This window comes from Podarcis filfolensis (genome assembly GCF_964270895.1).
Source record: "Podarcis filfolensis genome assembly, chromosome: 2".
In the NCBI taxonomy this organism is placed as follows: Eukaryota; Metazoa; Chordata; class Lepidosauria; order Squamata; family Lacertidae; genus Podarcis; species Podarcis filfolensis.
The window spans coordinates 12,349,350-12,364,706 of NC_139605.1; the positions used below are offsets into that span (position 1 = coordinate 12,349,350).

A 15,357-nucleotide genomic window follows, 5' to 3' on the forward strand; every position below is an offset into this window, starting at 1 on the left:
TTTTTGTTCTGATGCTGGTGGGGGGAGTGCTTCTGAGTACCAGTTGCAGGAACCTGCAGGAGGAGAAAGCAGAGCTAGGCTCTAATCCTGCTTGCATGCTTCGCAGAACAGGAGGCTGGTTTGTAGGCTTGTCCACATTTGAGCGTTATTTAGCTGTTTATCCACCTTCCAGCCCATTCATATTAAACTGGAGTACTCCACACCAGCACATATTTGAATTTCTGTATGGGGAAGAGCGTTAATAATTAATATAATAAATTTATTATTAATAATAATAATTCCCCAGCCACTCTGGGCAGCTCCCAACAGAATATTAAAACCACGATAAAACACCAAACATTAAAAACTTCCCTAAACAGGGCTGCCTTCAGTTGTCTTCGGAAAGTCAGATAGTTGTTTATTTCCTGGTTACAGGGAACCAGACAGAGGGCCTTCTCGGTGGTGGCGCCCGCCCTGTGGAACGCCCTCCCTTCAGATGTGAAGGAAATAAGCAGCTATCCTATCTTTAAAAGACATCTGAAGGCAGCCTTGTTTAGGGAAGTTTTTAATATTTAATGCTGTATTGTTTTTAACACTCGATTGGGAGCCGCCCAGAGTGGCTTGGGAAACTCAGCCAGATGGGTGGGGTATAAATAATAATTTTTTTATTATTATTATTCCTTGACATCTGATGGAAGGGCTTTCCACAGGGTGGGTGCCACTACTACATTGAATTCCACCCCATGAAAATACCTTTGCAAGCAAACTCTTAAGCTGGGTGTATGGAATAAATTCACTGTCAAGGATGCCCTCCAACCTCCTGAAAAGGGAACTGGGCTGAAAAGCAGGGTTAAAAAAACCCAACAACTTCAGAAGCCTCCTTGCCAATTAAGCAGTATTGTAAGCCATATGCATGGAAGACAATCTTACTTGGCTATGAGTGATCGCCGAAGAAGAAGAAGAATATAGGCAAATATAATCCTTCGCTTACATAAATAAGAGAGACAATGTGGCTTAGTTAAAATCAGCTTTAATAAATTTGTATCCTTTCTATAAAATAGATTTATTTTTTTTGTACAGAAAGAAAAAAAGTCTATATACAGTACATTTTTAGCATTTTGAATAAAAAAAACCCCAACCAAACAGAATGGCTGACAGGAAGTTGATCGGGGCCAAAATAGTTTAGGAGTCAATGAATTGGCACAAAATCACCGGGAAATTAAGTGGGAAAAGGATAACACAGTTTGTCCATGAAGGCACTTAGGCAACAAAATGATTACCGTGCAAGGCAGAGTTAAGTGTGATTCAGCCCATATGTTTCACTGGATTTGAAAGCACCACTCTTTGTTGGACGTGCAGCCAATGCCAAAACAAAAAAGAAAAAGGTAAAGATATTCTGAAAGAGAACGACGTAATCAGGAATTGGCACAGTTGGGCCTGAAAAACCAAGATTTGAAAACAAGGGACCAGCAGCCTCGAAAATAAGGGATCAGCAGCCAAAATAAGGGATTTTGCTATTGTAAAGAGTTACATACATTGGTAGGATTGACAGATGCTGTCAATCCAGCATGAGGCGGTTGCAGCGTCACCCTTCTGCGTCTCTCCCCCTCCCATCCCGTTCCTCCTCCCTCAGGCCGCCGCCTCAGCCGCCGCGACCGCTACCGCCTCCGGGCTCGCGGGCGGTGTGGGCAAGAGTCTCTCTCCCTCCCCCCTTCTCTCTCGGGTGATGAAACTCCTCGCACCAGGACGACAGCGCCAGTGCGCTCTCTCTCTCACAGCGGAGGACCCCGAGCCGCTGCTTTCCTCCTGAGCCGGGTGAGCACGAAACCCGGGAAATTTAAGGGACATCATCAATAAGGGACCGCAGCGGGTCACGGCGCTGGGATAAGGGAGCTTCCCGCCAAATAAGGGACGGTTGACAGCTGTGCAGATGGGAGTTATAGAAGCTGTTTGAAAAGTTTGCCATGGAGTAGTTGTAACCAGTTGGGGAGGAGATCAATCGTAGCTTCCAGCCACCTCACTGTCTACTTCTCCTCACTGCAAAAGCCGGGGGAACAGTCTAACACTGAGCTTACCACACCGTAGGCAGCTAAAGCTGACTGCCTCTCTGTGTGCAGCTAAAGCTGACTGCCTCTTTCCCGAGTGCTTCCTGATCACCCGATTTAACTCAGAGAATGGCACACAGACCTGGAAAATGCTGTTTACTGAGAAGTTGCATAGCCCGCGAAAGAACATCAGCTCAGCCCTAAAGGAAAGGACACTTGTTTTACTGTGGCCTATAAAATCCAGCAAGATATTTGGCGGGGGAACATCGCAAATATCGGCCAAACGTCCTTTTCGCTGGGTTGGACGCGACGAGGCCCAAGCCAAAAGGAAGTGGGATGGCTTCTCGTGAAGATGTCTGCAGGGTTGGAAGGCAAGATGGGCAGCAAAACACCAGCGTGGAGGGAAACGTTGGCACTGGCACAGAATCAACGTGTGGGGAAGCACTGGCATCGCGGCAGTGGCGATGGAACACCCGCCCAGCCTGGCACACGAGCGCTTGCACGCTGGGCAGAACACATCACGTGACATCGTGTGATGTGTGGGGCAAGTCAGCGACCCTTAAGATGAACAGGACAGCTTGACTGGATACAGCCCCAAATGGGTGGACCAGAGGGAAGGGCAACATGTTAAAATGGCTGCCTTCATTTAAAAGGTGGGCTCTAAAATAAGATGGCCAGTAAAGGAGGAGGCGGAGGAGAATGTCTTCTCAATATGGCACCATTTAAGAAATCAATATGGCCGACACGGAGCAAGACAACGTGAGGCAAGAGTGGCAAGGCCCAAAAGGCTGAAATGTGTTCAAAATGCACTGGAAAGGAAAGCAAGGGGAGGGATATGTTAAAGTGCTCTTGAGACAGGCCTGGGGCCTAAAAGCCAGGAAGCGATATACTGCAGCAAGAGATGATGTGGACCAGTAACACCAAATTTTCTTCTATTTGGCCTTGCCATTCTTGTTCTTCTTGTTGAGGAGATTCATGAGAGACTTGGACATGTAATACGGCTTGCTCTGGGAGCCGTCATTCCGCTCCAGGTCTTCCACTGCAGGGGAAAAGGAAAGTATTGCCTCAGGTCCCATCAGATTAGCAAACGAATGGTTAATCTGTGGAGAGGGGAGCCCCTCCAGGCATTGCTGAACTACAACTCCCATTATACCTGGCCATGGACCATGCCGGCTGGGGAGCAGGAGTCCAGCAACACCTGCAGAGCCCCAGGTGTGCAGTTGAGTATAATTAGGGCAATAAAAATTACTCACAGAAACAGAGGAACAGCGTGTCGACACACATATTGTAGACGCTGAAGAAACCTTGGGCTATGAAGTAGGCGCCTACCACAACAGTCTGAATCGGAGAGAGAGAGAAAGGGGGGGGGAATGGCATGAGGTGAGAGGGTCAAGACTTCCAGCACTGGAATCAGATGTTTTGGATCACAACTCCCATCAGCTTCGTCCAAGATGGCCACGGTGGATGTGGACGATGGGAGTTGTAGTCCAAATCTGCTTGAGGACACTGGGTTGCCAAAGGCTAGTTCACAATATTCTCGCCTACCATATTTTGAAAGCTCCCAGTTTGTTGGGGACAACTCATACTCTTTCTTTAATGGTTTCTGCTATTATTTTGTGAAGCGACACAAGAAGCTACTAAGTTGACTAACTTGTAGCCCTTCAGAATTGGCAGAGCTACAACTCCCATTACCTTTGGTCATTGGCCATGCTGGATGTCAGCAAGATCCAGAAGGCCACGGGTTAGCCTCTCCTCAGGCCATTTGTTCAACAAAGCATATACAAAGCATTTCCTGAGCTAAGGATCCTCCTTGAGACAACCAAGATTCTTCACTCCCAGCAATTCCTTGCAGTTTTCTGTCAGCAACTTTGGTGTGTGTGTTTTTGGAGGGGGTCTGTACTACTTTTTAGCTAAACTAACGCAAATCTGTGCATCTTAGCCGCCATATTGGATTGGAACGGTGCAGAATTGCCTTAAAATGGGCCAGGAAAAAGAGAGAGAGATTGAGAGAGAAAAGGTGAAGGCCCAAGAAATGGGCAGAGTTACACGTACCAGGATGGGCAGCCAATAGTAGTTGAGGACGGGAGATTTGAACTCGGGTTTATCGATGGGAATTCGCCCAGTGAAGAAGAAGAAGGACAGAATGCCAACTCCGCCAACTACCAAGAGCTTCCCAAAAAACAGCAGCAGGTCCGTGACTTTATCCAGGACTACAACTCTGCAGGGGTAGAAAGGGGAGGTTCGAACCAGGAATGTCCACCTTCATCCCTGCCTCTCCTTCGCCCCTGCTGACCCCACCCTCTCGCCCCATTACCTGGCAGCATTGCGCATCAGTAGCATGAAGGCATTTTTGGCCGACACACAGAAATTCTTTCCGTAAATGGCAATCTGAGGAGGGGAAGGGTTTGAAAGAGACAAAGGAAATAAGCTCAGTCTTTTGAAAGGCTGTAGAACTATGCCCTTCCCCTCCCTCAACAACACCACACCCCCCCCCCCAGTTTTTATTGGGATTAAGACGTCCATATAGAACCACACACCCCAGCCTAGAATTTTACGGGGTTCCACAATCCACACTCCACCACTGATTCCCAATCAATTATTATTTTGCTAGAGGAAAGAGCCTGGGGGTTGTGACACCAGTGTTCAGGGAGCAGAAACACAACTCATAAACATTGCAACATCTCCCTGATGTACTGTATGTTTCTTTTTTAAAAAAAATATATTTTTATTAATTTTTACGTAAAATTTCCAAACAACATACAACACGTTTTCTTATCTTATTCAGTGTTTTGGACTTCCATCAACCACATCTGAAGATTTTTCAATCTTTATCACTTAATCTGCATTTCATTAATTTCACTATTACTTTTAATAATCCTTCACTAATAATTCTCTTCAAACTTTTCTCTGCAATATTTCACATAGTCCGATGTACTGTATGTTTCAGTGGGTATTAATTATAAGTTGCTTTGGGAGCTGATTTTGCCTGAGAAGTGGTTTGGAAATAAATAACCAATGTTAACCATGGACAGGAGTGCCTGGCGTGCTCTGGTCCATGGGGTCACAAAGAGTTGGACACGACTAAACGACTAAACAACAAACCATGGAGGCTTTGAAAACCCAACCACACTTTCCAAACCATGGTTTCCAAGGTGACCTGGTTTTGTTTTAACCATAGTGCCGCCACTGTTGTGCGGATGCCTGATGATCGTCTTCCAAAGCAACTACTCTATTCTGAATTTTAAAATGGAAAGCGTAATACTGGTGGTCAACATAAGAGGCTTAAAGACTCTCTCAAGTCAAAGTTTTAAAAATGTAGTATAAAAAATGTCACTGGCAATGCCCATCAACTTTGGGGGCCCTGTCCCCCTCAAATATTTTATTGACTGATATAGAGTCCGCGACCAGAAGGAGGAGGAGTACCAGGAGGAATGGATGAAATTTAAAGACTATTTAGTTAAATATGTTAAGATAACTTAATTGGAAAAACTTGCAAATACAAGATAGGTTTAAATATGTGATGTTAGAGAATAATATGTTTAAAGTCAAAATGAAAACAAAGAAAGATGTTAAGTGATTAAGTTAATTTTATGAGAAAATTGGTATTGGAAAACTGTTATAATGATATACACTGAAATTCAGCCAGGGGGATTTGAGGAAGTCACTTAACAATGTTACTAAGATTGGGTCAAGTATAGCTAAGATGTATGTTTGTTTGCTTGCTTAATTTTTTTTGGAAAACTAATAAAAAAATTGGGGGGGATTTATTGGGGGGACCAAAGAACCCTAGGCCCCGATGAGTTGGCTCCTATGCAAGCCGTAGTTTTGAGGGGGGCACTGTTTGCCCTGTTTGCGCAGGGGTCCTGCAAACAGAAGATCATCTCTGCTAGGTGAGGCCAAAGGCCTATCTTACCCAGAATCCTGTTCTCACAGTGGTCAGCTGATTGACTCTTGGTAAGCAGCCCACAAGCAGGACCTGAGAGCTGTGGGAGCACGTGGAGCAGGGCTTTGAGCCGCGGTTTCCCACCCCCAGACGCATGACAGTGGCTCTTAAGCCACTTCCCTTGCTTCCTATTCCCCCGCGGGCGTCCCCATCTGTTTTCCTCCCAACCGCCACCGTTAAGACCCCTGATCTCCTAGGTGGCCCACCTGCAAGGCTTACCATGATGTAGGCGTTTCTGTTGAGGAACTTGACAAACTTCTCCAGACACCAAAAGCAACACTTCATGCAGCAAAGCAGGCACTTGGCAACCTTGTTACCGGAACCTACAAATGCCACAGGAGAATTAGGTAGCCGGGGCTTCAAAAGGACACACTCCCATTGGCCATTGCTGTCAACTTACAGATTTCAAAATAAGGGACCAGCAGCCTTGAAAATAAGGGATCAGCAGCCAAAATAAGGGATTTTCAGAGCACACGGAGGTTCAACTTCTGAGCCCCTCCGAGCCAAAGGCAGAAAGCCCAGCCAGCAGCCAAACGAAGCCTCAAGAGGTGGTTCCCACATCGCAGCAACGCGGCAAAGGGGATGCAGCAAGGAAAACCTCTCCGCTGGGAAGCGCTGAGCAAAGGCGAGTGCCCAGGCAATGCAGCCGATTTGATCGGCACAAGGCATGCAAACTCCTCCCCCCAGTCGTTCTTAGACTCCTTATTGGGTGAGCAATGCAGTCAAGCAACACAGTTGGAGCCTCCCTCTTCCCTGGCCGGTAGGGAGGGAGGGAGGGAGAGGAGATGCTTCCTTTGAAACCCGGGAAATTTAAGGGACATCATCAATAAGGGACAGCAGCGGGACACGGCACTGGGATAAGGGACTTTCCTGCCAAATAAGGGACGGTTGACAGCTATGCCATTGGCTGTTCCCAGTTTAGTGGGATAGGAGAGCTGAAAATAACATCAATGTATTTCCCTTCTGGCAACCAATGTGCCCCTTTGGTTTCAGATAGTACATAGGTAGAAGAGTCTGAAGAGCCCGGGACTCAAATTTTCACGGCCCTCTAGCATCTACGGTGTCTCATTTACCAGAAGTCATGTATTTAGCATTAACTCTGGAAGTGCATACAGTGGTACCTCGGGTTAAGAACTTAATTCGTTCCGGAGTTCCATTCTTAACCTGAAACTGTTCTTAACCTGAGGTACCACTTTAGCTAATGGGGCCTCCCGCTGCCGCCGCTACGCAATTTCTGTTCTCCTCCTGAAGCAAAGTTCTTAACCTGATGTACTATTTCTGGGTTAGCCAAGTCTGTAACTTGAAGCGTCTGTAACCCGAGGTACCACTGTACTCTCAACCTAACTAAACCTCCTGTTGAATATTACTGTATTTGAAATTTGCTGGTTTTTTGCATTCTTGTACTTCTGTATTAAAGTTACAGTTACACCTTAAGGATGCGTCATAAAGGTGGGAAATGAATGTTTTGTTTTTAATTATTTATAATTATTTTGTGGTCATGGTTTTTTTTGGGGGGGGGTCATACTGATGTATATTTTGTTCAAGGAGGTTTCGTTTGGTCAAAATCGAGTACAGTGGTACCTCGGGTTACAGGCGCTTCAGGTTACAGACTCCGCTAACCCAGAAATAGTACCTCGGGTTAAGAACTTTACCTCAGGATGAAAACAGAAATTGTGTGGCGGCAGCAGGAGGCCCCATTGGCTAAAGTGGTATCTCAGATTAAGAACAGTTTCAGGTTAAGAACAGACCGCCACAACAAATTAAGTTCTTACCCGAGGTACCACTGTATACAACTCCAGAGTTAATGCTAGATACATGACTTCTGGCAAATGAGCCGCCCTAGCCGCTAGAGGGCTGTGAAAATGTGTCCCGGGCTTCTTATATTCGTCTATCCACGTACTATCTGAAACCCAAAGGGGCACATTGGTTGCCGGAATTGGTTCCCCCGCCCCCGCTCTCCTACCCCACTAGTTAACAAAGCAGCGACAGTAAATTGAATTACCGGAAGAGTCTGAAAACCTTCAAAGATTCCTGCATCGCAGGGGGGTTGGACTAGATGACCGTTGGGGTCCCTTCCTACTCTACAATTCAATCATTCTATGAAGCTGCCACACTCTGCCTAATGTTAGGGCCAGCAACATAAGAGACCAGCTCTGAAACCCTTTCAGATTGTGAAAGACTTTAGTGCTAGCCTACTTCCAGGGACACTGGGCATCCCGACTCCGGTTATTCTGACCGTTACTGGTATTTATTCCTGCCCTTCTTGCCTGGTTTATTCATCACTTGCCTTTTAACTTGTGGTCCATATATTCCAGCACGATGCGGATCAGTTGGACGATAGTGAGGATGAGGGAACCAAAAGCAAGAGATCCTATATGGTATCTGCGGAGAGAGAGGAGAGGTCCTGTAAGGTGGGGCTGCCTTTCTGGGTGAAGACAAGGAACCCCAGACTTTGACACCATTCCTAATTAAGGCTGAGGTTGCTGCTCTTATCCAAGGTTTACGTTTTCATTTACGGTGGTACCTTGGTTCTCAAACGCCTTGGTACTCAAACAACTTGGAACCCAAACCCAGAAGTACGTACTCTGGCTTGCGAACTTTTTTCGGAAGCCGAACATGCTCCGTTTTGGGTGTTACACTTCCGTTTTGAGTGTTACCTTGAGATACGTCTGTTTTTGCTATTTATTTTGCATTTTTGTTTTTGCGGCTCTTTTTGTTTTGTTTTTGTGTCTGTGTGGAACCCAGTTCAGCTACTGACTGATTGATTGTGTGACTGCAGTACATTGTTGATTGCTTTCATTTTATGGATCAGTGGTCTCGTTAGGTAGTAAAATTCATGTTAAATGGCTGTTTTAGGGGTTGTTTTTTAAAGTCTGGAACGGATTAATCCGTTTTGCATTACTTTCTATGGGATAGCGTGCCTTGGTTTTGGAACGCTTTGGTTTTGGAACGGGTTAAGTTTGAGAACCAAGGTACCACTGTATTGCATCTCCCGAAACAAACAATGCCAGCTACTCTAAATAGAGGAGGGATGAGCAAATATTTTCAGCTAGTCCAGGGGGTTGCATTCTCTTCCAGGGGCCACTTTCCAGCAGTGGGCAGGGCCAGAGGGAAAAGAGGGCGGAGCAATGGATATAAATGTTCCCTTTGTCTGATAGGCTAGTTTCAACACTCACTCAATCCTTTCTACGCAGGCAAGCTTTATATAGAGTTCGACACATTCCAAACCAGGCAAAAGCACTCAAGGAGGGTGTGTAGCAGCAGGGCCAGTTAGGCTATGGCCTGGAGCAAGTCCCATAGGCCAGGCAGAGAGGCCTGGAGGGCCTGAGAGGTTCTCCACCCCAGTTTGCAGGGTGAGAGGTCAAGTGTCTGCACTGAGTAGCAGCAGATCCTGAGAATGTCAGACAGGTATCTCCCAGCCGTTCCTTGAGATATTGGGGAAGCCACCCAGAGCGGCTAGGGCATTGCAGTCAGATGGCAAAACTGACTGGAAAACTCAGAAACCAAGAGGATAAAAGCTTTATAAAAGAACGGGGAAAATTTAGAAGTTATTTAGGAGACCACTGTAAGCAGATGGAAGCAATTAGCAGGATTTTGATCTCACTTGTAGTTTAACGATCACCATGGATAATATGGTTTGATATAAACACTGGAGTATGAAAGAATATGCAGTATTAAATGTTTATAATGGAACTTCATGGAGGGGATGGGGGGGAAGTCCTGGGATTTAGAGGAATCTCTGTGTATGGATATACTTTTTGATTCTCTGTTTATAACTTTGTATTTGTTAAACTAATAAAAATGATTTCCAAATATTATTATTATTATTATTATTATTCCTGTGAACTGCCCTGAGACCTGCAGGTATAGGGCCATATACAAATTTAATTAATAACAGTAATAATAAATAAACAAACAAACAAATACAGTTTCTAACAACCACCCCTATGTAAATGAGCAATGGCCAGGTGGTTCCCTCGCTCTCCAGTTGGCAGGCAACACTACAGCAATGTGTGAGCCTACCAATAGTATAATAATAATAACAATAATAATAATAAAAAAAATTATTTATATCCCACCAGTACACCAGTAGCTCAGGGCGGCTAACAACAATAAAATAATACAACATTCTAAAATCATTTAATTATAAAATTAATTGAAAACAGATTAATGGCAACCATTGGGCTAGAGTTCTGTGAAGATTGCCAAAGGAGGGAGTCAGGCTGTGCCTCGGCCAAAGGCCTGGTGGAACAGCTCTGTCTTGCAGGCCCCGCGGAAAGATGTCAAGTCCCGCAGGGCCCTGGTCTCTTGTGACAGAGCGTTCCACCAGATCGGAGCCACCGCTGAAAAAGTCCTGGCTCTGAATGAGGCCAGCCTAACCTCTCTGTGGCCCGGGATCTCCAAGATGTTTTTGTTTGAAGATCGTAAGTTCCTCTGTGGGACATACCAGGAGAGGGGGTCCTGTAGGTACGAGGGTCCTAGGCCGTATAGGGCTTTAAAGGTTAAAGCCAGCACCTTAAAACTGATCCTGTACTCCACTGGGAGCCAGTGCAGCTGGTATAGCACTGGATGAATGTGATCTCGCAGCGAGGACCCCATAAGGAGTCTCGCCGTGGCATTCTGCACCCGCTGGAGTTTCTGGGTCAGTCTCAAGGGCAGCCCAAGAGGGCCATAGCTCAATGGCAGAGCTTCTGCTTTGTAGGCAGAAGGTCTCAGGTTCAATCCCCAGCATCTCCCAGTAGGGCCGGGAGAGACTTCTGCCCAGAAACCCTGGAGAGCTGCTGCCACTCGGTGTAGACAACACTGAGCTAGATGGACTCAACGCTTTGACTCAGTCGAAGGCAGCTTCCTATGTTCCAATTCCCAAGGGAGATGCTGGCACAAGGCAGCGTGACGACCAGATCCTCTGCTTCCCTGCCCACCGCCAGACACATGGGAATCCCCACACAAGATGCGCACCGTAACGTCCGGACGAAGGCGTTGCACACAGCGCAGGCCGGGATATCCTGGGGCTTCTTGAAGGCCCAGTAGTAAGAGGCAAAGGCCCCCGCCAGCACACACTGCCCCAGGGCAATGACGAAGTTAATGCACCAGAGGAGGCCCACAAAGTTGTAGATCTGAAGGTTGAAGAGGTTGCGCTGGAAGAGCCCTTGGTCGTTGTATTTGAAGAAGATGCAATCCACCAGGCAGGGCCAGTAGGTGGAGGCGTTGAATGTCTGGAGGAAGAAAGCAGGGAACGGTGCTCTTAATACCAGGGCATGGAAATGGCTGGTCGTCGCAAAAAGGAGAGCCAAGCAGAGCCCCACAAGTTGCTCCACAGCCAAACAGGATCCATTTTGAACCCTGGCAGAAATATAAAATCCAGGGTCGTACAGGAGATGGTGTACTGGACTTGGAGCAGTTACACCTGGGCTCGAATCTCTGAGGAGAACTTCCAGCCAGTCCTTTTCTGACTCACCTCGCTTTAATACCTTACCTCACACTTCCTTACCTCTCTTTGTCTCTCTCCCCCTAACTTATTTCATTATTCTCTGCTGAACTTACCTCACAGCCTATTGTACGAGTAAGATACCACCACAAAATTAATAGGAAGTACAGAACTGCCGCTCCCAGAATTGAAGATACACTTTTAAATACGGTGCTGAAGAGCACGATTGGATTTATTTACTTGGGCTTTTGGAGGAACTTGAGATATCAGTGTGTACAGTACAATCCACATGTGTATATGATGCACGATTTCAACCTCTGAGATGCTCTCCTGAAATCTCACAGGCTTCAAGAGCTGCCATGTTTAGAGGGCCTTACCCCCTTCCCCACCTTGCAGCAAGGTAGAGCGCAATCCTGCGGATCTGGCACAAAAAGAGCTTTTAAGCCCTCTCAGGGCTTCGATTCTGGGATGCTCACGCATGATCTTGCAGGGCTGTCCAAGTTCCCAAAAGATCTTATGCGAGGATCCCTAAGTATCCAGCACCAGTGTGGTTTGGCCCCTTCAAGCAAGACAAAGAACTTAGAAGAAGATATTTTTGCACCATGTCACTTGGGTTTTGGGCTCCATTTTCCGTTGCCTATGAAGCCAAAATGGCTTCATTAAAACCCTAAGTGGGGATGAGACACCAAAGCAGCCCAGAATTGGAGGGTTAGTCAGGGGCCGGGATGGATATATCTGCTAATTTTGATCCTCTCAGTATCTCAGTTTTCCAATCTTACATTCAGTTCGCCACATTTTGTAGCAGTTCATGGGTTTAAATTTTTTTCTTTAAAAACGCTCATGAAAATTTGTCCGCATTTTAATGCAAATTTCTCCTAAAAGCCCATTTTTGTATTCAGTTTTGAATAATGTAATTATGCAAGCAATTTTCCCTAACCCAAAGCACTTTTTTGCATATTACTTTCCATAATACTGTATTGGCCCAAATATAAGCTGCACCCGCAAATAAGCCGCACCTCTAAAATTCAAGGGGGAGAGGGGAGGGAAAAAAAGACATTACCCAAATATAAGTTGCTCCCTTAAAATTGTGTTACAGGCTGAAAATCGCTGCGGTTGGTAGAATTGTAACTCTGAGCCAAATTAAGCCTTTGATCTTACAAGCCCGCAAAAATGACCGTACAGTCGCCCAAATCACAAATTGCTATTCAATTGCTACAATTCCGCAGGCACTCAAGCTTGCAAATCAGCAATAAAACATTTTCTTGTTCCAATTTACCGTATGTCTGTTTCAGCAGCAATATAATAAAAGTCAGTTTTTGTAAGGTCACGAATATAAGCCGCACTTTAATTTTTCATGGTCAGAATTTGGAAAAAAAAAGTTAGGCTTATATTCGGGACAATACGGTAACTTCATTTTTATGCACACTTTCCCCTAATACACCGTATTTTTTGCTCTATAAGACGCACCAGACGACAAGACGCACCTAGTTTTTGGAGGAGGAAAACAAGAAAAAAATATTCTGAATCTCAGAAGCCAGAAGAGCAAGAGGGATCGCTGCGCAGTGAAAGCAGCAATCCCTCTTGCTGTTCTGGCTTCTGGGATAGCTGCGCAGCCTGCATTCGCTCCATAAGACGCACACACATTTCCCCTTACTTTTTAGGAGGGAAAAAGTGAGTCTTGTAGAGCAAAAAATACGGCATGTATTTTTGTAAACATTAGTTGGTTGACAAAATTCAGAAAAGTGCAAATTTCCAAGGATAGATGTGTTTCGCTCCACATATTGTTTTAGAAAGTAGAAATGACTTTAAATGCGTACTAAATCAAATTGATCCCCCATCCCCTCTAGTCAGAGAGGTAGATCTGGGAACCAAGATCCTTCAGCTACGTTTGTGACTCACCATTGGGCTGCAGCTCTCGTTCCCAGAGATCCCTATGCAGTCTGGGGAACTATCATTTTTGGGAGCGATGCGATAGAGGGGCGCTCCAGAGGTGGCGAGATATCTTAAGGTGAGTAGTAGTCAAGGGAAGAAGATATAAAAAGAAAAAGGAATAACAGGGGCCTCCCCAAGCCCCAGACCACCCTCACGTTTTGCCATCTTCAGTGCGGTAATGTTTAAGACCTTGGTGTTATGTACTGAAGTCCTCACCCTGGGCCAGCAGGGGGATACTTTAGATATTTAGATATACTTTAGATAGTATTCACTCAGGTCCGCATATGCAAATAAGGAATTGAAAGTGACGTTCAGTGATTGGATAGTTACAGAAAGTTGTTACTGTTGCTTTGTAGTTGAGCTTTATATAAGCAGGTTGGCTGAACCCTTCAGTTCAGTTCTGTCCTGGCCTGTGAATAAACAAGAGCTGTTTGACGAATCGCTGTGTCGTCTGATATGTTCACCCACAACTTAACACTTGTGGTACATGGAACACAGAAATTTCCCTACTGGGAACAAAAACCTGAAGAGAGGGAAGCAGTGAAGAGCTGAACTTGAATATTCATGGAGTTTTCTAAAGCTTGCCACGAATTTTGTGATTCAAAATTGGAAGCTGACGTTCTTACCTGAGGATAGGAGGGTTTCAGGATGTTGTTGCCTTGTTTTTACTAGGTGTTAGGATATAAAATCTCTGAAGCTGTCACCAGGAACTGCTACGTTCCGCCATTATACACTAGGTATCAAATGCCAAGTAGCACAGTGGTACCTCGGGTTACATACACTTCAGGTTACATACGCTTCAGGTTACAGACTCCGTTAACCCAGAAATAGTGCTTCAGGTTAAGAACTTTGCTTCAGGATGAGAACAGAAATTGCAGCGGGAGGCCTCATTAGCTAAAGTGGTGCTTCAGGTTAAGAACAGTTTCAGGTTAAGAACGGACCTCTGGAACGAATTAAGTACTTAACCCGAGGTACCACTGTATTACATATCTCCTATGACTTCCTGTCAAATACCGGCCAAGTATTGAAATACAAAGGTGCTCTCTTCATTCATGTACTCGTCCTATGGCTGTGTACACACTAGAGTGTTTAAGCACACGCAAAGCACGTTCTTTCCCTCAAAGGATTCTGGCCCCTCACAGTGTTACAGCTACCAGCAACCCTTAACAAACTACAGTGGCCAGAATTCTTTGAGAGGAGTAAACATGCTTCAAATGTGCTTCAAAAGGTATTGTGTGTAGGCAGTTCAACAGGAACCACAAAGGTAAAACCATTAAAAACAAAATGGCGCAGTGCACTGCTTATATTTAGGGTTCAAGCCTCATCATTCCATTTTGTGCTATCTTTGCCCCAATAGCCAGTCAACTTTCCATGGCTGTAGAGCATACTCAGTCGCTGTCCCCACAACCAACACCCCACTTTTTAGGGCACAGATCCCAAAGATGTGTGTTTGGGGGTGCCATGCAAGATTGCGGGCCCCCCAAAAAGCGCTTTTTCCAGGGGGAAATCGCATTGCAAAATCGGGCAAGATCACAGCTACCAAAATGGAAGTTGTTCTCTCACAATTAAAAACAAAACGAGATGTCCGGGTTTCCCCCGGGACACTTACAAGTCACAAGTCTTCTCTTAATAAAGGATACAGAGCAGTAATACCCCAGTAGGCCACACATATCACCAGCAAGACAAAGGTCAGCAACGGATAGAAAAGAGAACTCATCATGTAACCAATGGCTCTGCAGGAGAGAACAAGAGAGACCCCTGTAAACCCAGATTTTCAGCTTCAATCAAACTCGTTTGTAGTTCAGTTCTCCAGAGACACTTCAAACCAGTTAGAACCCATAATACAGCCTTTGCACCTTCTCTGCTTGTACGATTTTGCAATGTTTCCCTTCTACTGTTCCCCATCTTCTTTTTAGGAGCCCAAGCAAACACGGGTCTTCCCTTTAATTAGATTAAAGAAATTAAAGAACTTATTTATGTAGGCTACAACAGCGGCAGGGACGCGGGTGGTGCTGTGGGTTAAACCACAG

General features: G+C 45.5%; 1 protein-coding gene across 1 annotated transcript in view; it reads right to left on the bottom strand.

Moving 5' to 3' along the window:
• Positions 1 to 993: 993 nt before the first annotated feature.
• SLC44A4 (solute carrier family 44 member 4) overlaps positions 994 to 15,357 on the bottom strand; it is a 59,876-nt gene continuing 45,512 nt past the window's right edge. The window contains exons 13-21 of the mRNA XM_083601012.1: positions 14,968 to 15,060; positions 13,295 to 13,397; positions 10,927 to 11,183; positions 8,255 to 8,349; positions 6,187 to 6,290; positions 4,339 to 4,412; positions 4,077 to 4,242; positions 3,278 to 3,362; positions 994 to 3,063 (exon numbers count right to left, since the gene is read on the bottom strand). Of these exons, the coding sequence (XP_083457138.1) occupies positions 2,957 to 3,063; positions 3,278 to 3,362; positions 4,077 to 4,242; positions 4,339 to 4,412; positions 6,187 to 6,290; positions 8,255 to 8,349; positions 10,927 to 11,183; positions 13,295 to 13,397; positions 14,968 to 15,060 (1,084 nt within the window). The 3' untranslated portion in view covers positions 994 to 2,956. The remainder of the gene's footprint in view (positions 3,064 to 3,277; positions 3,363 to 4,076; positions 4,243 to 4,338; positions 4,413 to 6,186; positions 6,291 to 8,254; positions 8,350 to 10,926; positions 11,184 to 13,294; positions 13,398 to 14,967; positions 15,061 to 15,357) is intronic.